At 42.5% G+C, this 27030-nt stretch overlaps 6 protein-coding genes and 1 long non-coding RNA gene across 11 annotated transcripts; 4 read left to right on the forward strand and 3 right to left on the reverse strand.

Moving 5' to 3' along the window:
* Positions 1 to 803: 803 nt before the first annotated feature.
* Positions 804 to 2048, reverse strand: LOC129599832 (uncharacterized). Its single transcript, XM_055498162.1, has 2 exons — positions 1853 to 2048; positions 804 to 1400 (listed from the first exon to the last, which is right to left on the reverse strand). Exons 1-2 carry the CDS (start codon positions 1944 to 1946, stop codon positions 964 to 966), a joined length of 531 nt encoding a protein of 176 aa, XP_055354137.1. The 5' UTR covers positions 1947 to 2048; the 3' UTR covers positions 804 to 963.
* A 395-nt stretch (positions 2049 to 2443) lies between these two features.
* On the forward strand, positions 2444 to 8251 carry LOC129599818 (uncharacterized). Its single transcript, XR_008691972.1, has 5 exons — positions 2444 to 2923; positions 3408 to 3809; positions 3890 to 4045; positions 7438 to 7975; positions 8070 to 8251. It is a non-coding gene; the product is annotated as an uncharacterized LOC129599818 (long non-coding RNA).
* LOC129599817 (glutathione S-transferase class-mu 26 kDa isozyme 7-like) lies at positions 3713 to 10313 on the reverse strand. 5 transcript variants are annotated; one of them, XR_008691971.1, is made up of 9 exons: positions 10176 to 10313; positions 10000 to 10073; positions 9842 to 9888; positions 9665 to 9746; positions 9505 to 9602; positions 9305 to 9427; positions 9140 to 9220; positions 8319 to 8435; positions 7469 to 8225 (listed from the first exon to the last, which is right to left on the reverse strand). XR_008691971.1 is itself a non-coding variant. In XM_055498147.1 (8 exons), the coding sequence occupies exons 2-8, from the start codon at positions 10040 to 10042 to the stop codon at positions 3728 to 3730; spliced, it is 549 nt and encodes a 182-aa protein (XP_055354122.1). In that variant the 5' UTR covers positions 10043 to 10073; positions 10176 to 10313; the 3' UTR covers positions 3713 to 3727. The 5 variants fall into 5 exon arrangements, 4 of the variants coding, with proteins under 4 accessions (XP_055354122.1, XP_055354119.1, XP_055354123.1 ...); XM_055498147.1 differs by lacking the exons at positions 7469 to 8225; positions 8319 to 8435 and adding an exon at positions 3713 to 3802; XM_055498144.1 differs by lacking the exon at positions 8319 to 8435 and having other exon boundaries at positions 7472 to 8225.
* Positions 10314 to 11776: 1463 nt separating this feature from the next.
* LOC129599815 (histone-lysine N-methyltransferase set-18-like) lies at positions 11777 to 14668 on the forward strand. The gene is made up of 4 exons (XM_055498142.1): positions 11777 to 12121; positions 12593 to 12887; positions 13052 to 13226; positions 13679 to 14668. Exons 1-4 carry the CDS (start codon positions 12021 to 12023, stop codon positions 14527 to 14529), a joined length of 1422 nt encoding a protein of 473 aa, XP_055354117.1. The 5' UTR covers positions 11777 to 12020; the 3' UTR covers positions 14530 to 14668.
* Positions 14669 to 16570: 1902 nt separating this feature from the next.
* LOC129599822 (skin secretory protein xP2-like) lies at positions 16571 to 18507 on the forward strand. Its single transcript, XM_055498151.1, has 3 exons — positions 16571 to 16624; positions 16709 to 16893; positions 17575 to 18507. The coding sequence occupies exons 1-3, from the start codon at positions 16571 to 16573 to the stop codon at positions 18335 to 18337; spliced, it is 1002 nt and encodes a 333-aa protein (XP_055354126.1). The 3' UTR covers positions 18338 to 18507.
* Positions 18508 to 20730: 2223 nt separating this feature from the next.
* Positions 20731 to 24011, forward strand: LOC129599803 (uncharacterized). Its single transcript, XM_055498128.1, has 4 exons — positions 20731 to 21108; positions 21460 to 21597; positions 21867 to 22128; positions 22861 to 24011. Exons 1-4 carry the CDS (start codon positions 20831 to 20833, stop codon positions 23071 to 23073), a joined length of 891 nt encoding a protein of 296 aa, XP_055354103.1. The 5' UTR covers positions 20731 to 20830; the 3' UTR covers positions 23074 to 24011.
* Positions 24012 to 24046: 35 nt separating this feature from the next.
* On the reverse strand, positions 24047 to 26792 carry LOC129599790 (uncharacterized). Its single transcript, XM_055498112.1, has 5 exons — positions 26514 to 26792; positions 26051 to 26331; positions 25557 to 25722; positions 24757 to 25479; positions 24047 to 24611 (listed from the first exon to the last, which is right to left on the reverse strand). The coding sequence occupies exons 1-5, from the start codon at positions 26703 to 26705 to the stop codon at positions 24114 to 24116; spliced, it is 1860 nt and encodes a 619-aa protein (XP_055354087.1). The 5' UTR covers positions 26706 to 26792; the 3' UTR covers positions 24047 to 24113.
* Positions 26793 to 27030: the final 238 nt, after the last annotated feature.

A 27030-nucleotide genomic window follows, 5' to 3' on the forward strand; every position in this document is an offset into this window, starting at 1 on the left:
AAAAAAAATAAACTGCAAGATGACCAGATCGTTAAGCATTGTTACTTAAAGATACATATACCACAGCATAGACAGTGATAACTACAACATTGCAAACATACTAGCTTTGCTGTTTAATAAAGTCAAATGAACTACAGTATGTACCGGCAAAACTACTGCAAAGAAACTCAGATGATCTCTGTAAGCATAATTATGATACGTGCTGTTTTCAGAGAACTACTGTATTACTCAAAGCAGGGACCACGGTACGCGCTGTGAGTGTCACGAGTGACCTTGCCTCAGTTCCATTCCCAGTAAATACTCGTACATGGTACACCGTTGTCCGTATACCGGTTACGCCGTCACTTACACGCAATGGAAGATATGGTTGCATGATGCATGTACAGTAGCGTTTGCATCTAGTTGTGGTTGTAATATAAAGCTGAATGCACAGATGAAATAGTGGCGTTTTGGCACGTTGTCGTGTACTACAGGTAATTTTCCAGTAAGGTTTGCGAATTAGTAAATTGTTCAGAGCAACTTCTGTCAGTTTGTGCGGCTGCTATTGTGAATTCTGGATCCGTGAACCGCCAGCCGAACGTGTACAGTATTTGTGTGGAGCAGCACGTAACTTCGTTTTATCACAACCGGTTTTTTCTGCATTGCGAAGTACAGATAAATCAGTAAACGTTTAATACACTGTATAAAAACTTAATACACTGTAATGTCTGTTGTACAGAACTGCTTGGAAAGTAAATAAAATCAATACGAAAACTTGCAATTATTAAATGCTGACGCTTTTTTTCCGGCGTGCTCATGCGCACTGCACAGCTATGATTGCGGACACCGTGTGCAGATACATTCTTCTTTTGCGAATGTACAGCAGAATGCATGCCACAGTGTATGTTTCCACCGGTCGCAGTTTCCACGAGGCACAAAACTAACAGATTCTGACCAATGTACAGCAGCAACAGAAGACACTGATCACGCAGAGCAAGTCGCATCCATCTCCCGGCATTCCCGCTCTTTTGCCTTAACGGTGACGCGATACGTGGATCCGATATACAGGATACACCACGCACTGCCGCCTTCCGCCCGTCCACGGCATTCCTCTTGGTAGCTGCAAGCGTACACCCCTTCGTCGGCCAATTTCACGTTCTGTATCCACAAATCGCCATCCGGGATGCGTCGCAGCCGACAATGACCATCCTCACAGTGGGCGCTAAAGGCTGCAACACCTTTTTGACGATGGAGTATTCGTTGCTGACCGTCTTTGATCCAGTAGTATGAAGGCTTCAGTATGGGGTTCTCGCGGGTGACGTCCATGGCGATAACGCGGGTGGTCCTGGCGAAAGGCAGGCAGGGCAGTTTGACAGTATTACCTTCCCAAGCTGTAACAGGCGTGGGAGCCGGTGCACTGTCTGTTTAAAGCAAGGGATTTTTCACCGCTAACGATGACGGTTGACAAACTGTGGATTGCATCTCTACTCGAGTAGAGAGTGGTTAAATCACAATATTCATACTAATTTTAATAAAAAAGCTGAAAGAGTTTCGCTAATCCCTGTTATTTCGTTCCAGATGATCAGTAATGAAGATATAAAAAACCACAGAGGTATCCACGTCACTCCATAAACTCGGCAACGAATATGAGTACACATACAGATGTAGAAGGAAAAATAACCGTTGCTACTCAGTACTCACACTGACAAAAAGGAACGAAAAGGTTATTTTGCAACCACTTTTTTACGTTCAGATTCTTACTAAACGAGCAATTAAATGAAGAAGACTTGAAAGGTTGAATTACAATTCATTTACAACACATTAATTAATATAACCGGAAAGCGGTCGCTTAGCAGCTTTCTTTTCTACGCACCTTTTGTTAGTTCTGTGAGCATACAGCTGGTAAACCTACGGTCATCGAGGGATCCTACGAACGCATCGCGGCTGATCGCGTCACATTTTCTCATCGTTTCCCTATAAGCATACAGCTGCCATGGCGAAAAAAATGTCGAACACGAACTGACTTGGCGCGCGCCGGTTAGCAGTACCAGTACGATAAGTGCGATAAATAAGCGAAACATAGTGAAAATCGTTGTACAGCATATGATTTCGCCTTTTTTTTACTTAATTCATAATATAGACTTGCTGGCTGCATCAAAAGAGGTTAGCAACTGTTGAAACCAGCTCAGCTCATCATGTAACGTTTGGAAGATCTCGATTCGAAATTCGAATGCAAGATTGGCATGATCGTGGAATGCATGGAAATGATGGAATGCACGCAATGGCAGAACTTTAAAGTTAAGGATTCCTACCGAGTAAACTAGCGCTCATTGTTGACAACGCACCGTTGTTGTTATTTGGCTCGCAACACGTGGATTCGATGTCCTGGCAGAAGGAAATTTGGTGCCAAAAATTTGCACTAGCTTGATTCGACTTTGACTTCATCTACTCCGTATTTGTGTGTACGAACTACGGAGCTAATGCCAACTGGTACTGCTCCTGCAATAACTGACCCAATGATATCAAGTACTGCACGCGAATATTATTACATCGTAAACCGTTAAAAATTTCTATACAGTGGTTAATTCTTTAACTGTATACCGTCTCCAGTGTAAAACTAAATTCTGTTCAACAATTGTTACTGAACGTTTAGAGTTCAGTGAACTTCCGTTTCGCCAACTTATTGTTTACTGAATTTTTCTGGCTTTAAGTTAATAAGTTGTGATAGTTGTGATAAAGCAGACCATGTTGATCTGGTCTGTGGTCGTCACTGTGCTGATCGCTTTTCCATTCAGAACTTGCTGTCCTGTTACAGGTCCGCCATGGAAGCAGCAACCTTACCGAGCAACAATGAGTAAATGTGACGCGGCCCACAGGAATTCAGGAACGGGAGCTTTCGATCACCTGGGTTTCACCAGCTGTATGCTCTTGGAGTTGACCAACAGTAAGACTAGATTCTGCAGGTTTATCTAGCGCGAATGCCTCCTGCAATTAAGTACCCATCCTGAACTGGAAAATTAAGCTACGTTGTGATTTGCGCCGTAATAAAATAGCCTGCCAATTTTTTAGTTTTCGAACACTTTAGTACTTTGTAACTGCAGTTGTACGACTTACACTAGCTGACTGTGCACTGTAAACCGCTTAAACATAAAATAATGTTGACAACAACCGCGTAATTTAACGCTTTAAGATTCTTATGAAATACTTATAATAATTCTGATAAATGTACAAAGGTGACTTGGCTTTGTGAAATATACGCAGGTAAGGTTGATTGCAAAGAATTCACCGGTTGAATAGCCGCAAGCGTATACTGTACAATGCATGCGGAAGCCGAAATATCATTGTTTAATTTTTCTAACGCTACATATTAGAAGCAGTGATACCACTCTCACTCTGTACAATCATACAAATTAACCGAAACTGTTTAGGTCAATCGGCGGCATCCAGGGAAGGAGTGAACGCACTGGATGGCGAGGCAGTGAAGCTTTCATGTAAGCCATTCAAGTCGTCGACGCGTAAAATTGCAATGGATGTGACATCAGAAACGCCAACGCTTCATCCTACTTACTATTGGCTTAAAGATGGCCAAATGTACGCTTAGCGGACTGAAGGGGACGAATACATGGCAGTCCGTTGCAAACAAGGCAACTGCAGCGTCACCGGTCGCCTCCCGGACGGAGAATTATGGTTTCAGAGTATTCAGCCGAGGAGCAGCGGATTGTACGTTTGTGCATACTTGCAAGATTGTTCAGGCCTTGCTGACGCCGGTGTAGCCTGGTGCAATCTGCATACTGGACGTTCCTTCCAGGTTAAGGTAACACAACTGAAAGGTAAGATTATAGCGCGTTGTTACACACATGCAACATACTTTCTGTAAATGACTTTATGCAATTTTTTTGACTGCCTACAGAAAAGTCTGTCGAACGATCATGGGTCACAACTACCACCAGGACACCGTTGCCGGTACCGTACGCTACATCCAGTGCAGCGTCTCGGACAGTTGCCGTCTTAACAAACTCTCTCAGCGCATTCTTGCCACGAAAATCTCAGTTGCGACCCAAGTTAGGTATGTTTGTAACAAATGATAATAAAAATATTTCCATATAATTATAAGTTAAACTAAACGGTATTGACATGCTATGCGGGCGACAACCGCACTACGATATTGGAGCCGGTTGAGTTGCCGAACGTGGTTTTAAAGAATAATCATCTGTAAAGATTTAGCAATGCTGTATATCTTCCGACTTACAGATTTTGTTTTAACTAAAGCAAAAATATTGACATGCTATACGGCAGTCGCACTACGACTACCGTACTAGATGGCCAAACCTACTCAATCGGTAGAGTGGGAATATGCTCTGGACTCCGTAAGTGGTACTGCTGCCTACTTCCGCTAGGTACGAGCGGATTGCTGTGGCTAACGAAAGTTACCGAAACCGAAACACCCAGGAACTTCCCAAATGTTTAATCACCAAACCGAACGAACAAGCAAACAGAACAGAACAGAATGAGATATGAACTTCCTTCTAACCTAGAGTCACACGACCTTTCAGCTAGAAACAAGCTCACAGATTTAGTTGAGGTTAGAAACTTCAGACTGATTAGTTAAACCAGAATCGTGGATGGAATTAGAGATCAAATCCGTTATATAAGAACAGCACATCGTACGTAACGGAACAGACAACACGTACGTCATAACACGTACGTCGCGCAAACTACGCATAGCGCGTTAGTATACGGAATGTTGGGGCCAGGTGCTTATGGCGGGCCCCCGCCTTGGCGGGTGCGATAAGGCGGGCATCAATATCAGTGGCGGGCACAGACGAATTGCACACTGCACTGAGGCATCAGTTGCGCTGCACTTGCCTAATCGCTAGTGCACTTCTACTGTGTCACGAGCCTTTTCGATTTAAACAGCTTTGTGTATTCGCCTTTTTGTTTTTCGTGACTAAACAGTTTTTTCAATTTTTAAGTCATAAAACCGAACGTTTACACATTTCTTGACATTCATACATCTAGGGAGTAGGTTCATACACATTTTACGTTTACACAGAAAACCGATTAAAAGCCGAAAATGATGTAAAGCTATTTGACATAGATCGCTTTACACTTTCAGACTTTTAAATAAGATTTCCAAAAGTCAACACGAAAGACACCATATCCTGACAGCATCCCAATTTTTCGAAGCAGCCGTTTTTATCTGCTTCAAAGCACCTAACAAAATAAAAGAACATTTGTGAAAAACTAACGGTAAATTAAAAATAGTAAGTCACGCAGATCAGAAAAAGTGACCACATTTAAACATAACAGTAGGTTCGTAAATTAGCCGCAGTACGTACAGAACAATATTATAGATGTTAGCAATTTACCAAGCATAATGCATTTCAATGCTCAAAAAGCTATTGACCGTATTTTCTCCGAATCTCGTGAATATCGTAATGCCGGAAGGTTGAGAAGTTATTTCTCTAATAATCTTAGTTTTCTGTTGCTAATAGGAAAACTTCAAGAGGTCTTCTAACCATGCCGTAAAAATCTGCGGGACAGTCAACCGAACAGTCAGTGATATGCAAACCAAAAACGCAAATCGATCTATTAACAGTTTATATATAATATGTAGTTTTTGCGATACCCAATAGTCCCCATACAGCTCGGTTTACACCCACAATGGTTTCGAAACACAAATAAAAGAAAGTTCCATATGTATGAATTAGATGAGGTGAGTAAAGCGCGATTTGTCGCTGTAACTTTCCGAGTGTTTTTATTAACTGAGGCTACAGCCTAAGTTTTCTGACTTCCGTTCACTTCTTTCACAAAACCTTTCTCCCAACTGATTCTATCTCAGAGTACAAGCGAAATAAGAAAGAATTATTTGGTATGCATTTCTTGATATCAAGACACAATTATTGATTTAGGCTGTAGCCTAAGTTGCTATTTTATTGTTTTCCAAAACAATCTTTTGAATTTAGGTTGCAGCCTATTATATTGCGGTATACTACAAGCTTTCCCTTTTCTGTGTCAATAGAAGCTGCGACTTATTTTTTTCCGAATATGTAATTTTCAACGGTGAGACCACCTTTAAGCTGAAGTAAGATACTCTTTGTGAGTCAAAGTACTTTTTTCTTCGGCTTTATCGAAAACTGTTGCCATTTTTTAATTGTTGCTTTTATCGGTTTTTGTTTAACCAAATACCGGTACAATAGTTTTGTTGTTCTTTAGCGATGAATGCTGCATGTTAAAAACATGCTAAAATTATATGCTAAAAAAACTGTGTCATTTGCTTGTTTTTTCATTGTGCATGTTATTGGGACTTATAATAAATTAAAATTCGGTCCTAAGTGGGCTCATTAGACACTAAATTACAAGACAAACTGCAAACATTAAAGCATGTGTTATGGTTTGCTATATGGTAATAATGATTTTCACCAGTGCGTAAATGCTGAAAATTGACAGCACTGTGGACAATTACATATTAGAAGGCAAAAATAACAGGACAATAGTCGTCGTAAATAACAGGACAATCGCTGCAAACAATGGTCGTAGATATTGGTGTGTGTGGTCAAGTCAGCTGAAGTTGTTTTCTTTTTAAATGCGGGCTTTGAATTTATTTAGTAGTTTTGCACTGCTTGTTTTAATGTCATAGATTTAATCGCTCACGGCTGGTAACTTATGTAGGCAAACTATATGTATTTAAATATTTTGCGACTATGCCTTTTACGTTAACAATCGTGTAAAAGAAATAGGTTTTCTGAAATTAAAGGCATAAAAATTCTCTGGCAACTTAAGTGAGTCTCTCGAAGCCATTAAAAATAAGTGGTTTACCAAAGTAGCAATCACTGGGACATGACCTGCATCTTGCATTACGCATTTTTTCAGATTACAACCAGGTTGCCCAACAAAACGATTTAGAAAGATCTGCGTATTTTTTTGTAAACACTGTTGCAAGGGGTGATTTTTGAAGGTCTCAAAGTTATAAAGCGTGCAGCAGCGTGAGCAAATATAGTGTATATGACCTGCACTGGCGGCAAGGACGCGCTCTAGTGGGAAGGTGCGCTGTGCAAATGCATTTCTGCAATGCCCGCCTGATGGTTAAGACCCGCCTCATCGCACCCGCCAAGGCGGGTGCCCGCCATAAGCACCTGGCCGAATGTGGGGAATGGGAGCGCACGACCGTATAGCCTTAAAATATTGCATTTAGGTTATTGTTGCTTCGAAACAAGTAACGGCGGCAATCTTTACAACGTTCATAAAATTTTCAATGCATGCAGTTTTTGCCAATTAGCAAGCAACTAAACAGCACGCAAATCAACATACATCATATCCGCGTTACAGGGATGCAAGTCATGCGCCGGGGTCAAGAAAGATACGTATTATCGTGCGTATTCTTTTTTGACCCCGGCGCATGACCTGCATCCCTGTAATGCAGATATACTCGTACATGTATATTATTACGATTTTCAGATAGATTCTCTGGAATCTTCTCACATGTGGCCCGTCAAGTCCAACAAACAGCAAACTTATAATCTGACAACCAGGGAAGCCAGCACAAGTGTCACAGAGATTACGGTGACCAGCAATCGACTCCCACCACGTCAATGTTTTTCCCGTTGACACTGGACAGCACTGGCCACAGATATGCATCAAGAACGTAAACCCATGTTTACAACAATTACTTTAGCTTGGGATTTCAATATTTTTGCCTTGGGACTCCTTGGGATACCTTGAAATTCCAATATTTTTTGCCTTGGGACTCTTTGGGATTCCAATACTTTTGCTTCGGCCTTACTCTGCTTCGTGTCCTCATTAACTGACAATTTACTTACTTATACGTATTATTAGTGAGCCAGTTCATTTTTAACTGCGACGTTTGTTTAAGGTCCAGTGCCTGTATTTTTCAGTTCTTAATGTTCTTCAGTTCTTACTGTTCATCAGTTCTGTGCTGCAGGACTAAACATTTTTGACGGAAATCTTTTGACCACGTCTAGTTTGGCGGGAGCAGGTATGCGCGATTTTTGCAGCCTAAATATTATTAGCCAACCTCTTTTCTCCACATTCACATATTATCGCAAAAGTGCCAGTGTCTCTGGTTTTAGATATAAATATTACGTCCACTTCGGAAATGATGCCAAGATCGGCAGATTACAACTTTGCGGTCGCTATCCAACGGCACCGGCTATTCGATTCCGTGCTTCCACGCATCTACTCTGTAGTCTGTAGTCTGTACCACTGAGGCACATTACATCGTCGGTCTGAATAAAAAAATCGTATTTTGCAAATACCTGTTCATGTTTCATAAATATTTAATTTTGCAAAAAAGTGTCATATAACCTACTCAAACATACCGTATAATACTTTGTACAAATCTTTATTGATACTGGTATGGCTACGGTATTTACGTATCGTCTGTATCGATAAACTCCAGCAAGAGGAATACCCAGTTACCGATGGAAATGGGAACCCTGAAGCATCACAGAGGCTGAGCTGGACGGAAACTTATTACAACCAACGTAGATTTCCTTACACGGAGGAATGCCCAACATGCACCGGCAACTGCTCCTGTCCACCATCCACGCGCAAGCGCGCGTTGTAGATTAACTTTCGGGAGTGTTGAAGTTTGAACCTTTCTTTGAAATTGCCAAACTGCACGTGCTAGCATAGCTTGCATTCTGATGTTAGCTGCAATTTGAAGGTGAGCGTTTTAGGTTAAAACGCTCACTCTTAAATTAGAGCTAATATCAGAATGCAAAAGCAGCTCTATCGCTTTGTAGCCTGTGCTGATCCCATTTAGCGTTCTGTACTGATCCGATAATTTCGATACGAGAAACTTAACGAATATCTCATTTAAAAGTCGTAAAAACCAGCAGCAGTTGTACGTAGCAAAATTCAACAGCGCTTTGCCGAACATCGGATTCGTATAAAGTTACATCAACGCGAATAATAATACAACGTAATAATCATAATAATAGGCAGAAGGCAGCTAGCGCTTGTAGCTTGCAATTTAGGATTATTATGTGTTGTTCCACTTGGCCATTGGTTCGTTCAGCACCCTGATGAACCGACTGGAGTTGCGGAATTCTTTTATTCCCTTTAAATTCTGTAGGAGAAATTGCTTTTGAACTTTCTCAATAATATATATCATAAAAAGTTCACAATTCAACCTCACCTCAATGCTTTCGTGGAATTGCTTTAGGTTCGGGTAACTATCAAAAATCCCAGGGAAACGAATCTGAATGGCATCCAACCGCTGCAAAACAACGCATGTATGAATACTATTAAACAGACATCTTTCTTGTCCAAAGTAAGCAGAGCGCGATGAAGCAAGTCTTACTTCGAATATGCAGAAATCCGAGTATGTAAGATAGGTGCCCACACAGTACTGGCGATTTTTCAGGTGATCTTCGAGTTCCTGGAGCATAATCTTTTGAAATTCCATATCGAACGACAGTTTGTCCTTTTCGAAAAAAAATATGCACCATGTCAAACCTCAAATTAAAATGCTAAGGAACCACACAATGCACTAGTACGTACTTGCTCGCCATAACCCATCCAACCCCAGTTCACAATCAAGTTAAAGGTCATACCGTCCATCATGTCCTGCTCGATTGTGTCCTTATCGTTTTTTGCAACTAAATACCAACTGTTACGTAAAGAAATGGAAGAGACTGTACAATGCTGTCGATTAGCATACCTAGACCATGTTTGCGCCCCAGATACCGAATGATGGCGATGGAATGTGTGATCTTTAGGTCACCGTCGGCATAGTACGGCAGCTGTTTTCCATTCAAGAGTTATTATTTTAAAGAATGATAGTAAATGAAAGCGTGGCCACATATGATTATTTGCCGCAGAAATATTTTTGTCTTACGTTCGGCACGTCAAGCGTTGGGTCCTTCTCTTTTTTGTCATGAAATTCTGTAAAAAGAATTAGAAGATCAATCATAGGTGTCAGGATCCTCATGAGAAATTATACGAATAACTGCCATGAAAGCATTTGTTTGTTTCAACTAGAATGCGTTTAACTACCTTTGCAGTCGAATTCCTTCCATTCGTATTCTTTCTCCAACATATTCCAGTAAATATCGGATTGGTGCTACCAGCTACAACGGGTCCAGAAGACAAAAATACAAATGAAATTATGCAGTTGCCAGTTTTCTGCTGCTTACATTGTTTGCTGGTAATGTCGAAATCTAGCCACTTACACCTCGAATATTCCAGTAAGCCAACACCGGCGCCATATTCAGGAATTACAGGCAGACTGATCATCGACGACTGCAAATTGGGACTCCTTTTTATGCAATTTACATGCAACGGTAGACCTGAATATTGTCGCGACAGACTTTTTACTCTGCCTTTTAATCTTTCCAATCACGCGAACAGTCGGTCTGCAAACAACAAGAACGCCGCGCACAGGTAAGTATTAAACAGCAACAATTTGCAAATTATTCTGCTGACAGTCCGTTTTGAATAGTTGAACTAAGCGTGTTCGAAACCAGTTAACCGGCTTGAATTATAAATCAACAGAAAGTAATGCAAAGCACCACCTTCGCGCAGGTCACTTATTTTGTTTCACGTTGCCGCTGTAACTGAAATTTGATCGTGTGCGCATGAATACTCCTTCGAAGCACGATATTTAATTTTTATATTACTGTATCTATTATACAGTAATGGTAAGACATGCCTGAAAGGTTACCTATGTGCAGATGAAGTATACTGGTTGTACATAGTTGTATCAAAGCTGCCACTACAGAACTGATCACTAAACTGTAAGCGTAAGTAAGATACGCATTATTTGTGCTAGTTTACTTTTGGGTTGAAATGAAGTCAAACCGAAAACATAATAATATTTAACGCAGTGCTGAAAAATTAAAGTAGATTAAGCGTCTAAGTTTTACTGAGCTAGCATTAAAAAACATGTGTCATTTTACTAGGCAGCTATTAAATTGCGAAAACGCGTGCTGCAGCGGTTTGTGATGTTGCTACATGATAGTAAATTTTATAAACTAAAATTGGCGGTTGCATTTATTGAATACGAGTACACTGTTGGCGCGCCAATGTGTCCGAAAAACTCTTGTGCCGGCTACACCTTTCCTGTAGATTGTCATCGCAACCGCTTACTCGTTAAATTCAATATAATTCACGCAAACGGAAGTTAAAAAGAGAGCAAAACTGTATGTATCTTGGCTTAAATCTCAAATGCACGTTAATTGCATACATCTTAATTGCAGAAAATTATACGAGTAGAAAAACGTTTGAAGGATTAAACACCTACTACGAAATTCTGTCATGTAACAAATTCCTGACCAATGGCGGTGTCCGGCAATCGGTACCCTATCGATTGAGCTGCAGTATTTGTGTAATCTCGGTATTCCCGTCCTTGTTTCGTGCAAAGCAAGCCACATGTTCCCATTAATAATTCCTTGTTCAATAACAATTTGTTCATTGCATTATCTCATTTTTAGCCGGGATGCTTGGCAGTTGGCACGTTTCATAACGTGCAGAACATCACATGCGCCGGGGTTAGGAGCACACGCGTAGTTCGCTCCACATACTTGGTTTATTTCCACCCATTCTAATAATAAACTGCGCTTACCGCGGGCCTCGATTACCGATTAATCTGTGAATCCCTGCATTTCGCCGGCCGCTGCAGCATACAAAAATATCCCGCAATCTATCTTTAAACAACTGCGCCAAGTGGCAGCTGCGTCGCTTCGGTACGCCGTCAACGGTTAAGTATGCCGGTTAACGTTGCAGCAACCGGCGCAAACCGAGAGCAGCGTCTGTAAATATCCTCTTTCTCATCGGTCATGTCGGGCAGCATCAACGGAGACTGTTTGTTTAAATTATTACCCATGCTGGCGGCTTGCATGTGGAGTTAATCGGAGTGGAATGGGTATATAAATGCGCTATTGCATCAGAAAAGCGCACGGGTCCGTTTAATCAATTACCACCAAGATTCTAATTGGACGCATGACTGGAAGAACTCTGGGATTCTGAACAGCCTAACGCCAGCGGAGAGGCATACTGTATTTATTTCTTTAACGATTATGGGGTACAAACGAGGCGACGTGATTATGGAGAATAAGCCCTGGGCTTATATTGTCAATGATGATTACCGGGATAAATGCTGTCATTATTGTTTTACAAGGTCAGTTTGTGTACCAGTTTCTTAAGGTTTACGTGTGCCTGAACAATGCAAAATCTAACAGAAATGCGCTGTATTTTTGGGTCATAACTGTTTTAGTCTTGTTAGTATCTTCTGAGTCGCAAGATTAAATGCAGCCAAAAGTAATTAGTTTGGTTTTTAAATAATGATGAATATATATAAACTTTATTACGAATGAATTATAAACTTAGTTGTGTACAGATACCTGACGAGTATAATGCAATTTGCTATAAAATAATAAAAAGAAATTCACGTTTTTTCACTTATTATTTTTGGTGTTACGTATTTTGCCGACATACCTAAAAACTGTTTTCTGGGTGTTCAGAAAAAAAATTAGCACAGTAAATCTCGTCGAATTAACGTCAGATATCCAGTAATTTGTGAGCAATCTCAGATTGCAAAACTTTCGCTAACCGCCTTTTGAAATCATTTCGTCGTTTGGTATTAATGCAGTGAAATTGCGGACGACCCTTTATTTCCGAGCAAAACCAATAAACTGCAACGCTGCTCCGGCTGCCGTTTTGCATACTTCTGCAATGCCTCCTGCCTGAAATTTGCCTGGAAAGACCACAAATTCGAATGTCAACGTATAAAAAAACTCCAAGAAACCAACACTCCCCTACCCACGGCCCAGGTGCGTCTAGCCGCCCGGGTCTTTAACAAATACTTCCGTGGCGACATCATGGACCCGGCCTGCAGACCGACGTCCAATCGGACGTTCCTCACGCTGTGGCACCATGCTGATAAGGTACCGTGTGCGCATTGTGCAGCGATTGGTGTGTGTCAACCATTTTTTTCCCATTTGTTCTCTATGTAAAGAAAAAGCACGAGACCAATTCCGCAGCCACTGTTGTTTGGACGATCATCTAGTACTTGAACGCATGCACTGTGTGTGTTGCGGAACCGTTGCAGGTACGCGAGTCGGTTGGACAGTTGGCAGCGTACAAAAAGGTCATGGGCGAAGTGCGCCAGTTTATAGGGAACGAGAATGTGCCTGTTAGTGATGATGATGAACTGCTGCCGATTTATAACCGGATAACCGTTAACAGTATCAATATGGATGATGGTGAAGTCCAGAAAGGAATAGGTACGGGTCAATGCATTGTGAGTAAATGTAAGGTTTTACGATGTTACATTTTGGACATCGGTAGTAGGTAGATCGTCCACAAATGTACGTGCAATTTAGGACATTGCTGTCTTTTCATCAAACCGCTAGATCACAAGAACCAGATGACCAAAATTTGGATGGTAAAACACACATCTATATTTTGGTCGATTGGTCACACGCCAAAAATGGTTTCTTAACTCAGAAAATCGGTTTTTGCGCCACTAGAATCGAACATACGTATCCTTTGCTGACACATAAAAGCATTTGGTTGTGCTTTAGGCGCTAATGCAGACGTCTGTATGTGACGGGAAGAGAATGTTGTTTTAAACAAATAGTATTAAATTTATTAAAGCTCTTCCAGTAATAATATAAGTGAACACAGTAGGTACTTACGGATTTTTTCGAGTACTGACAAAGTATACAATTGACAGGAGTCTTCCTGGGTGCGTCCATGTTTGACCACTCCTGCCGGCCCAACGCGGACTTCTTCATCCGCGATCACGGCGCCACTATCTACATTGTGGCGCTGGACGACGTCCCCGATATCAGCTCCGTCCGGCTGCGATACGGCGACGTCTTCGAGCCGACCTGGAAACGGCGCGAATACCTGGAGAAAACCTACTTCTTCACCTGCGACTGCGAGTTATGCCAGGACACCAAACGCGATAACCTGTACCGCGCTGTCTGCTGCAGCAACTGCCGCGGACCCGTCCCACTATCGGTGACCTTTAAATCCACCGGCCCCTGTAGCCGCTGCAAGACGATCCTCACCGCCGATATCCTCAAGCAAGCCAAACAGCTGAGTAGTGAGATACCGCAAATGTTGACACAAAGCGAACGACTGTTATCAAATCAGAGCCGGCTGGATGGCGAGGTTAAAAGGGTCAATTTCGTCGCCCTGCGGAATGTTTATAATAAATCGATTAAAAATGTCCTGCATCCGTGGAACTGGGTGTACGTAAAGTTTGTGCAGCACATCATGGACTATTACATTCTGCTGGAGGGTGAAGAGGATGTGGAGCTGCGTGCGCAATGGTTTATGGAGTGTGTGGAAGCGTACCGGCGCTTTGATGTTATGTCACCGACCCTGGGTGTGCGACTGGTGGTCGTGGCGGAGTTTTTGGCGCTGCATGAGCGGTCTGACGAGGCTAAGCGGTATTTTGATGAGGCAGAGTCAATTGTGCTGATGTTTTTTGGGAAGGAGCATAGTTTGTACCAGAGAATGAGTATGTCGCGCAGCGTGATGGAACAGTTTGAAGTTGTCAAAGCGTTGCGGTTGTAAATGGTGTGATGATGTCGTCGGATGTCGTAAAGATTTGACGGACTGTACATCACATAATTTAAATGCATACAGAACAAGCTTGGAGTAATAATCGCATTTACATTTTTGCACATTACCAATATTCCTGATAAAAGTGGAAAAATAAAAAAATGCTACGGTATAGTGATTTCATCTATCATGCGTCACACTTGGCCCTGACAGCCGCGGTGTAATATATATCAATGTACAGTAATTGCGGTGCAACGACTGCGGGAGCAGCGGAACACACTAGAAATGTGGCATAATTACCATCATTTTGCTCTGCTCGCTTTAGGCCGATCTGTTCGTTTGAGACAGTCCTATGTACTATCGGTAATTTGCTACAGACATGCAGATTAAACAATGCTTCTCGAAGATCTTTGCTTGAACCGATTATTCACCCCTTGGAAGGGGTTTCTAGCTGTAAGCAGTTGGAGGGTATGTAAGGTCAATGATACATTTACGATTGCGTTTACATAATAAGATCGAGAAAATACCATTCATTGTGGCCTGGCAACATGCTCCGTCTATTAGACCTTTTCACGAAAGAACCGAAGCAAAAGTCAAGGTCATAAAGCCATTACCTGTAACCAGCTTCCGTTAAATGAGGATGGACGGGATCTGTAGTGATGCTGCGATGGCGCTGTTACCTGTAATAACGCGACTTCAACAGGACCTCTAAACGAGCCGCTTTCCGCCAACTAACAGTTGTTTGAAGATTCTTGTTAATTTGGCCATGCTGCCATAGTAAGGATTTGCACCTTTAATCGCATCATATCGCCGTAGAAACTACACATCACGGCGCTGCTGACGAACGCGAAAACGGCTGAAAAACTACTAGTATCATATTAATAATTTATAAATTAATAAAAGCGCTGTTTAGGTAGTTTTACGGTCTTCAAACGATTGTGGGTATTCTCTGATGTCCGGCAATCATCTATTCAAATCTCTACAAATTTAATCTCTATCTCTACATTTCCTGTTGGTAGGAGTTATTTATACTGTTGCCACTAAAACAGCCGGTCTACGTAATACAGTAAATGTTGTCGATACGTTACTAAATTTGATTACAGTGTGCAGAAAGCTTCCTTTATGTTTACGTTGGTTAAACATGTTGCGCCTGGCGGAAGTTAAGCTTATCAAACGTAAAAAATGGCACAACTGCACACGTGACTGGGTTTTCATGTTGTCAGTGCGGAGCGTCGATTGTGGTTGGAGAATAAAAGACAATCCGCTGTATTAATGTTCAGATACGATGGTTCCTTTAGGCAGGTTTATATACTGCTCACTCTCAATACAAATAGAATACCTTTGACAAAAACTAACCGTGGCATAGTACCACACAGCGTATCTGTACGCTTACGATTTTGACCGGTATCGAGACCGACAGAAGATTGGCAACTTTTGTCGGCACATATTGTGGGAGATCAAGAAGGAAAATTTGCGACCTAGCATAACTGTAAGATTTTGCCTGCCATCGGCAAAAAGCTCTATCTGCACAACATAAAGAACCGGTAATTTTATTATTAACGCTGCTTGTGTAACACATCGCGGCGTATGGCGGCAGAACAAAGAAAGTGAGCCATACGCTAATGTTTGAGTAATTTGCAATCAACATTGATTATATTTATAGCAGAACAAAAGAAAGTGACAAATCACGGTGTACAGTAACGCGTTGTATGTAAGCTGATGCGGTCGACGGATTGATTACGCCCGCTGACCACAATACACTGCCTGCAACGGAATGTTATGCCACGACCTTTTTGGCGAACTGTGTTTGATGGCCTTTGTTTGCATGATTGGTGGGTATGTAACGCTGCAACGTGCACAATACATTATGCCTGATGACAGTAACCTAATTAACCGTGGGCAGCGTTCACAAAAAACGCCAGATACAATTATGTTAACACGTTTACTGCGGGAAAAGTTACAGTTAAAACAATTCAAAAGTTGCCGGTGACAAGTTAATGGTGTAGCGGTTCTTTTTTATGTCTGATCTCAACTGAACATTCCATTTTTCATCATGAGGATTTTAATTTTATTGGCGTTTGTATTGGAAGTGTCTTATTGTGGTTTAGTAAGCTGTTGTCTCCTCATTTTCGCTGATTTTTAATTACAAAAACTAGATTAAATATGTTGGGGAAATGTATGATCTTTGCAGATCCAGAAGCAGAAACCATCGGATCTCTTTGTCCAGACCCTGGCACAATTCCGTAGGAAAGAGCACCCCACCAATGCCGATTTGCTGAAAGTGGCCCTGGCCGCGAAACCCGGTCGGGAATATCCCAATCTACCGGCCATTCCGGCCGACAGCACCTTCGACTGCGAGAGCGTCGGCCCCGGCTGGTACGCGGATGTCAGGCTGCAGTGTCAAGGTAAAGGGGACAACGGTCGCCGTATGCAGCCCGCCAATCGCTCATGCTCGTTGTCCGTTGTCGTAGGTGTGCGTCACTGTGCTGCCAACGGACACCTAACGTCGTACCTATGTCCAAATCTAACGGTAATATAACAAATTTAAAGCTGAGGGTTCAAAGCGTGTGATTATGTACCATTTATCTTTTGGATAAGTTTAATTTTATGAGTACGTACATATTCATAATCATAAGGGCTAACCATAAGTAGTGCAACACATAAAAATACATCGGTATCAAATCGAATATAACTTTATAATATTTTCTATTGCAAATGTATTTATTAAGTGTTACTGGTTTGTGCAGAAATAATTTAAATTGTTCACAATGTAGTATTATTACAACTACAAACCAGCAACACGTGCAGCATATATGTATTGAATGTATTAAATTACAGTACTAATGTCTGATTCTTTATATAACTTTGCAGCTGTTCGACCAGAAAATTAAAGACTGCAACTGGTTCTGGGACGGTATGTACAATAATTAACACCGGTACAGTGTACATACTCGTGATAAAATGCATACAATCATTTTTATTATTATCCAGTGGACTGCAGTCAGTCCGAATCCTTATTCGGCTTGAGCAACAATCCCTTGTACCACACCGATAAAGCCGAAGCTCCTTCCTGCATGCGACGGGCACCGTCCAGGAACCCGTCCACAGCCGGCAAAAACGCCAAGGCCTCTGGTTCGGCTTCAACGGTCTGCAGTCCATTTTCGGGACCTCCCCCGTCAGCAATGTCCCCGCACCGGCGCCGGCTCCCGTGGCCACACCGGCGCCGACACCCGCTCCTACTCCGGCGCCGACCCCGGCACCGGCTCCTGGTCCTACCCCAGCTCCCGCACCTGGACCTACTCCCGCACCCGGACCCGGTCCCACTCCGGCTCCCGGATCTGGTCCGGCACCAGGACCCGGTCCCGCTCCAGGCCCCGGGCCCGCTCCCGGTCCCGGCGTTTCGCCGCCACCAGGCAGCATGCCCCCGCCACCACCAGGCAGCCAGCCACCGCCACCGGTTACCACTTCCAGTTCCGTGGAGGTGACCACCCAATGCGACTGCTGTATCGCCAGTTTTGCGGCGGAGGCTATCGCCCAGTATGCCAACGAGACCATTGCCCTTGCTGCCGGCACCCCGGTGCAGGCGCAAGTGGCCGCCTTTGCCGCCATCGCCAATGCCGCGTTCCAGGCCGCCCTGGCGGCCGAAACCTCCAAACCCGCGGATATCGCCGCGGCCAACGGGCGGCAGCCCTGGCGTCGGCCTTTAACCTGGTGGCCAGCGTTAAATGCCGTGGATAAAGCGTGTTCCTTGTGGTATTTTTTTATACTAATTATTTTTTTACATTTTCCGATTTACATTTATACCACCAGCATTGGTTAGATTTAAACGCGATTATGTTTGTATTAATAGATGGTTTCTAAAGCTAGGGTAGAAAAATTTGCTAGTCACCCATGTCAGAAGCCATAACAACGGCTGCGACAAACAACGGACAAAAGTGCCAAAGATTCGGTAATTAAAGCGTAATTTAAGCCGTGAGGAAAATAAAAATGTCTGCATTGTTTCAATCAAGTGTCTGTAATAGTCACATCTCCCACATGGCACTGATTATGTGCTTTACGACTTTTATAATCAACATCGGCATAATGTGAACGCGCTTAAAGTTGCGCAACAACTTCAACGCCGACCGCTGTGCATAATGTGGCCAAACCATACTCGTATTAATTTTGGTTGCTTGCCAAACACAGCCGTCTATTGTTGTGGTCGCATCGAAGCAGCGGATGAGGCGCATGTGCCGTATATCCAAACGAACGAATCAGCCTCCGGCAAGTTGTACAACAACGGTACAACCGGCGTATTGGTTCTGCTGGCTAATTATATCTTCTGCAAACAAACAAATTTCTTCCAGCGTAATTCGGTTTTACAACAATACAGTACGCTTTCCCGTGCCTTTGAATTCAATTCAAAAAATTGTAAAAAAAGACTTTTTTTTGTCCTTTTGTTGGGTTTACAGAATTTCCGGTAAATATCACCGGGCAAAATAAATTCCCCGGGGCGCACAGTGTAATTTGCGGAAAGTGGTGAATCGTGCCAAGGTTCGCGTGTGTTTCCGTGTAAATTTACATGACCTCACCAAACGTCCTGCGGGCGAAAATTTCACACTTTGTGGTAGCGACAAACTGTGCCGCTGTAATCTGCAGTTGCATGAGTCGGTTTAGTACCCGCAGGAAACGCACGCGAACAAAAGGACATCCCCCGAACTGTGCATTTTTTGGCTGGTTGTGATGAGATAACGGGAGTACGCGGAATCGTCAAGTGGGTTGGATAGCGCACTAAAAGCAGGCAGTACATATGATTAATTTCACCTGGAAGCACCAACAACCGGCGGTAGCAACGGCAGACGCATAAGAACTTGCTGCATCAAACCAGTAAAGCTTTCATAGCTTTTATAGCTGGTAGTGAAACTGCCAGTTGAACCAGCATCTAATGGACCCAGGAAAAGAAGGCTCTGTTAACGTAACACTGACCGTAACATAAAAAGGAAATTATTACAGAAACAGTTATTAAACATTTCTTTTCTTGTGTTCTATAAAAATCCATATAAAAAACTCGGCAAAAACTTTTATGCAGGCTCTCACCATTAGGTAAATCATGATATATTATGAAATTTAATACGAGTATGTCTCAGGCCGGCTGTGATGGCTGGGATCATTGTGAGTACCTTGTTGGTTATTACCGTGCATTCGAAAGTATACGGAATAAAAGGTATAGTTAAGCTGCATAGTATTACTGGCTCTATAATTGTTAATACTCGTAATCATAAGTATAACCCTATAATTACTATAAAAATTAAGCATGGTTCTAGAAGACTCGATTATCGTAAAACGGGCTAAAAATACAAAGTAGGAGTTTCGTCTTTTGGGCAAAATCAGACAGTTTCTCCCCTCAGGCTACTAAATTTTGTTTTATATAAGTTTTTAAAAGCAGCCACAATGGCTGAAAATTTCGCGCAGTTTTTTCTGTAAACTTTGATTTTATTGCATGGATACCGCTAGGCAAACAATGGACCAATTCAAGTTTTATGGGTAAAATACTGGGAACTGTCAAACTATTGCAGAGAGCTGGCGGCTTTTATGACCATAAATCAGCTGCAGTACAGTGAATGCACTTGTACTAACCCTTGAACAAAATTCCGTGCTTGGTTTGTTGGAAAATCTTCCTGTGCCGTTATGTAACTGCCCATGCAGTAGTTACAACAATTATTCAAAATACTATATGACTGCAGATTAGAAAAGCTTTCGAAAAAAAACCACGCAAAATGGTTTGATTTTGACCCTCCTTTCTTACTACTGTCGGGGAAATAGGCTTTTATAAATACGTAATGGCAGGAGACAGATAATGTAAAATGATAAAGGCAGATATTGTAAACTTATAATGGCAGATAATGTAATTATCATCCCTTTGGCGTTACCGAAGAATTATGAATCACGAAATTAAAATTACGGAAGCGTACAGAATCCATCGACTACAGCAATATGTACCCCAGTTAGTCACCATTATTGTACAACAGACGGCCATACCGGAAATCTTAATTGAAAACGACCAGCTGTTACGTTCTACCGTGTCATTAACAAAAGAGGCGGAGCGGCTCCTTATTGTTTGCTTTAGCCAAGACGTACAAATTCGCCATACACTGTATTGCCGGTAGCTAAATTAGAAAAAAAATCAATAAAATCGGTTGAAATGGCAATGATTTATAACTCGCTCCGGTCAAGGTTAGGCTAAAACGTAAAAGCATCATTTCCGACTACACATGTGCCGAGTCTGCCGACATTAGATCTTTCTTACCCATCTTTCAACTGGATCTATTACATTATGGCGGATTTAAATTATATCAACGTGAGCAGCCTGAACTTGTCCGTTCCCGATATCAGTAATGATACCGTTATCAACGGGACCTGTCCATGGGGCAATGACACACAGTACGATCCCGATCCGACGTTGGATATGGTGTATGGCGTGGGATTCGGGGTGCTGTTTGTGATCTGTACGATTGGGAATATAATCAACATTGCGGTCTTGTCGGCCATGAAATCATCACAGAGTTCGGCGGTGTATTTATTGGCCATGGCCATTGCCGATATTGTCACAGTGTAAGTGCCAGTTCAGTCACATATGTTGGTGTACGTTACCACACAAAAAAATTCATTTACTTTGCCACTGAAACTGATAAAAAAATGAGTGATTTATTAATAAGCATAAACAGGCATGAATTAACACATATCATGTACGTGGTTGCTGTATGTGCACTGCGCAGTTTAATGTTTATGTACTTCGGTAAAATAACGTTCATATAACCGGTACCGTTTCGATATCTCGCAGCCAAGAATTTTACCATTTTGCAGTTTCGCATGATATTATACCAACCGAAGCGCTGTAGCTACTGCACTAGTATTGTATAATGGTAATTTTTCACTCAAGAATTTTTATGATAATTTTTGCAGGTGGTTGTATTTCTGGCAGTTTCTCTTCACCGTTCGACCGGACATTTTCGTATCGACCAACGGATTCGACTGGTTTAACGACAACATTCAGGGCGCTTACGTGTGGCTGCAGCAAGTCTTTATGGCGTTTTCATATTGGTCAGTGCATTTAGTTTTACCGCATTACGTATTTTACGATTTTTGCCGACTCAAATTTAAATATGTTTTTAACTACATTTGAGATTTAAGATTTATATTACTGTTTCATAACTGGGGAATTGATTGTCCCATCGTATACAATTTGCGGTTTACGTATTTTAACTGAATAGCAAATACTGTATAAGCCTTAAAAAATTAATTTTACAAATATTGTTCGGGTGACAGCATCGGGTGTGTTGAATATCCAATAATGTTATCTCCTGTTACAGGGTTCTTGCGGCGTTTTCCTCCGAGCGTGTAATAGCTGTGATTAACCCTTTGAAATTTCGCACGACTCGCCGTACCACACAGATTCTGGTCAGCTGCATCTTTATCTACTGCTGCATATCCAACATTTGCCGGCTGGTAACACAATACTGGATGTGGGCCAATCTGGATATCGACACGTTTGATAAAGAGAGCGCCAGTATGTTTAGCTCAACCTGGCCATCGTGGCTGACAACGTGGAATTCCGTACAAGTCGTCTACACTGTAAGTACCAATAATTTTTAATAGTGAACACGAACCTTTGATTATTAATTTGTTATTACCTTTCGTTGTTTCTTTATTAACACTTTCGTTATTAGTAGTGATTACGCACCTTTCCTTATTAATGGTGATGTTATAACGAAGTCATACAGTATTCATATCAGCAGTGGAGTTAATATACTAAAATTGTTACTTTGCATAGCTGCCGATATCGGTTATCCATTTACGACTATGTACAGTCTGATAAATAATTACTTGTTTTCAAACATTTTAAAATTGTCATATCCGGTCATTTTAATCATTCGCCTTGATTTCATCCGTCGTTTTGGTCTAAAATGCATCTGTTTGCGTACTACGTACTGTATTTCGAAGCAATTAGGCTTTCTTTTAACAACCAGTTTCACGATTTTATTACAACAAAAACTTCGGTGCCAAAAGATTAAACTAAAGAGTTCTGGCCTAGAGCACACTACAGAGTATAAGGAGAATTTAAAAATAAAAAAAAACCGGCATCTGCAGTGTGGAATCTGGCTAGTAGCGGGAGGCATGTTATGTTTTGGAAGAAGAGTTTAAAACTGTCGAAAGTATGAGTATGTTACCGGTTTCCACAAATCAGCCAGTAAAGCGATAGCACTACTGCACAGCTTTGCGTGAGAGTTTCTTCGGCTAATACTGCAACCGAGCAAAAGACAGCACCGCCACTGCTGCTCATTACAGTAATATTTTTTCAAACAGAATGTGGAAGTGTTCATCGTTTGTACGATCCTTATCGCCAGTACCACCATCATCCTGACCTCCATCGTGCGCCACCAGAAGACCCTGGGCATCCGTGCCACCACCAACTCGGCGGTGTCCGACAAGAAGAACAAGAAGGATTTCGGCCGCACCATTCTCATTGTGACCTCCATCGGTTTTTGTCCTCTCGCAGCTACCCAGTACCATCAATGACACTCTCAAACTGTTGTCCAACTATCCTTACTGCTACTTGGAGTATCCGCTGTACTTTAAACTCTGGCGACCTTTCCAGGCCATGATCCTCATCCCCAACAGCGTCAACTTCTACCTAAACTTCGCCTTCAGTAAGAAGTTCCGGCAGGAATTTGTCGACCTCTTGCAGTGGGTTAACATGAAAACCGTGAAGAAACGATCAAAGTTCTTGGAGACCCATGGCACCAAACAGCGCGCCGCTCTGCGTATGAGTGACCGCAATGCGTCACGAATTAGTACGATCTCCACGGTGACGATGGATGTGGAAATGGAAACGCCGAAGATCGCAAAGAAAAGCACTACAAATAACGTTGTACAACCGTTGTTGAAAAAGAATGTGGAGTTTAATCGGGCGCCGGCGTATACCAACCCGACAATCATCGAGGATGATGAGGGGAGTGTTATGGAGATCAAGCTGGATGAAGAGCCAGAGACCGAGACGGTCTTTAGCGAAGATCGTGTTGAATCGGTGGATATCTTGGATTCCGGAAACGCCACCTTGGCATCGACACCCAGTGGGACTAATTTCACAGTCGGAGATGACGTTCAAGATCTCGGCAGCGAGACCATGAGCTCAGAGGAGGACCTTAGTGATGAAATGCAGGACAATGTGGATGAATTACTCCGGCCATCTACTGGTAGACGGTTTACGTGGTGGTACGGTAATGAAAGACCGCTGAGAGACTCGGAACGAAGAAGAGCCTCCCATTCCCACTGATGTTCGCTGCGAATTTTTTATATAGTGTATAAGGACCATTAGTGATTGTTCATTAAAGACTGGTGTTTGATTTACAAGCGCCGGTTATGTCTTTCTAATTGTACGAAGTGAAAGCTTTGTGCAATAACCCGCTGTTTTGTTTCTGAGCAGGTGCTTTCATTGGCGTAAATTGTTTTGCATTTTTTGGCTGGTGCCAGAAATTTAGTGTAATTACTGTTATTTTAGTACATTTTTATTTACTTATTATAATATACACATACACAGCTGCATAGTTACGATATTATCAATAACAAGCACCGAAACCAACAGCCGGAACAGAAAACAGCAAAAATGGCACAGTGTCTACATTATGCGCAGTTAATTTGATTGTGGTTGTGTAAGACGTGCCATCGTCTTCGCTTTCGGCTCGAATCACAGACGTGATTGAAACCTGGTCTTCCGGCACAAAAGAACGTCGACTTATAAGATTGTCGCCACTCACTGTGGTACTGTTTAACTGTAAATAGAAGGGATATTCCGGATCCCTTCCGATAACATACTCCACTCCGCTTTGTATTGACTTCTGATTCAACTGGCCGTTGACTGGCACCAGGAGGATTGTTACGATGCACTGTTCTGGGACGTCGATGGCATCCTGGGGTATGCGAAAACTTTCAAAGGTCATTATGAATGCCGCTAATGGTGTTATGTCAGTGGTTGGCCCTTCAGCTAAAAACCCCGCATGAGTTTGGAGTAACGGGTTAATGTAATTTGTTAACGCTTCTGAGCGGAACCTTAAAACCTAAAAATGAATGGAAGTTTCGTATTACCCATATCCGATTCTAGTGTATAGTTATATACAGAACTGCTAGCAGTAATGCGCTTATTACTGTCAGCAACTAAGAAACTTTTTATTATTTGAAAAAGGTTCGCCAACTGGACCTAACTGGAATAATCCAATCACTCCATTCCATAGGGAAGGTGTGATCCCAGTGAGCAGCGGCATCCTCCGATGGGGTTTCAAACACCGACACTACCGTTAGGTTCCCGTAGGTCGGTGGCCCTTGCCATTGCGCAACATCCGTGTTCAGCGAGTAATCCCATACAATTCTGGGAATACCTAAGTTGGGGGTCGTCAGCAGTAGCAGTACCGTTGCTACGACTTCGTCAGCACGGTCCATCGCATCGAACACCGGATAACCCCATGCGGTATACCGGTCACCATGGATAACCTCGTGATGTTCATAGGCGAAAATTTTGACTGTACCAAAGGACAGCGTCGCTCCGTAGCCGGACAGTCCCAAAACAAAAAATTCTGTCGTATTAACGTGCTCATAGTTGAGCGTGGTTTCATTGTGGTAGTCTACACCGTGTCCCATGATTGAACGAATATGAGCGGCCATTCGTGGACTGAAATAGGTAATATCGGGTAATTCCCGGAGAGAATTGCGCGATGGTTCGGAGATTTTAAAGGCTTTTTCGGGTTCTGGTTCATTTCGGATTTCGAAGTATACAAACATGTTTTCCGTCAGGGAAGCATTGCTTGGCGATGATAAAATCAACTTCTCTGTTATCGCTGTTCGTAACTGTTCAATGTTAGACAAACCGGCGGAAATTATGGAGATTCCTTCTACTCCGTACTGTCGCAGGCTGACAATAAAATCCGCTATCTAAAGAAACAGGCAAGTAACGTAAAGATTTACGATCTGTAAATGGCTCTCCTTTCCCGTCAAAATTGGTGTCATACCTGCTGTTTCACTTCATCCTTCCTCAAGTCCAGTTTGAGTACAGGAGTATCAGCAAACGTATACGGCGTACCAGGGTGGCATTCGCCGGCAAAGTTGCCATCCGGCGCTGACGAACATGATTCGGTACTACTGATCAGGGTATTAATTGCCGTATTGCCGTTCACTCTGCAAACGCAAACTGACATTACCAACAATATACTACAATTATGTAGGCAGAAATGGTGATACTGTAACATTTCCACTCGGACTGCATATAATCAGCCTGGTCAAACAGATGCGCTATCTTTTCGACCTTCCAATGAGCCTAATAGGTACTCTTTTGGCAAGCTGGTTATAGCATACAGTCACAATATTATGGTCCGTACAGTCGTACTTAATCCGACAAAAGTAATAATATCATACTTCCGCTTTGGTACTTTAAGGATTAACACTAACACGGTCACACCCAGCAGATTCACTTGTACTTGCGTGCGCTACTTCCAGTCACGCTTACTTCATAGTTCGTAGTTGCTCGTCCACGGAATACCATGCCCCATCACTATCACGCCCCAGCCCGGCATCCACGCCGACCAGATGGTTAAGAACGACTTCCGCGTAAATGGAAATTCCTGAGCGGTTGCACGCAACTATCATTCGGCGAAATTCGTCGGCTGTGCCCGACCGGGTTTTGCCGACATAGAGACCGGTGGGTTGGTAGCGTTCCCACCAGGGCCGTTTCACGCTGCGGTCGCGCAGCGGCTGGTTGATGATGCGATGCGGCTGCGGTGGACTGACCTGGCAAACAGTTTAATCGATTATCAATAACTCAAGAGCTTGTGCCTTTTCTTTAACATAGCAGTGCTCGAAAAATCGAGCTGGTTTTTCTTGAGAACAACTTGTTTCTCGTTAGATAAACACACAGAAAATAACACACATAGTTAAGCCATTTTCCGTTTCGAACTTTTGAGTTCGGATACCTGTAAAACCACCATTCCCGAAATGCTCTGCAGATGCTCAGTGCATAAGCGAGCGACATCGTTCCATGGCCATTGAAACAGCTGAATGATGGGACGGTAATCATCATCCGGCCGTTGGAATCGTATGCCCAAAGCAGGCACTACGAAAAAGATAAACAAGACTCGGAAATCGAACATTTTATTCACCTGCATGTTGAGTCTTCCAAAACAATCACTGCATAATGTTACAGCATTGGATGAATTATGCACGAATATTCGCACTTGTGGATAATGTCATAATTATCTGACTAACGCAACATGCTATGTACAATTTGTATGCACCGGTATCACTATAGTATTATGCTGATAAGAATGCGCGTAAATCAGCCGTGACACAGGTGATACGGAAACGCCAGCGCTAGTGATATGATTGTGCGCCAAGTTGAATTACACCGGTGAGTATATTTCATAATCTACTAGATAAGTGAATGTGCCTTTTTGTTGTTGTCAACGGTTTTCAAATAAATTAAGAAAACTT

This window comes from Paramacrobiotus metropolitanus, unplaced genomic scaffold (assembly GCF_019649055.1).
Source record: "Paramacrobiotus metropolitanus isolate TYO unplaced genomic scaffold, Prichtersi_v1.0 Parri_scaffold0000155, whole genome shotgun sequence".
Lineage (NCBI taxonomy): Eukaryota > Metazoa > Tardigrada > Eutardigrada > Parachela > Macrobiotidae > Paramacrobiotus > Paramacrobiotus metropolitanus.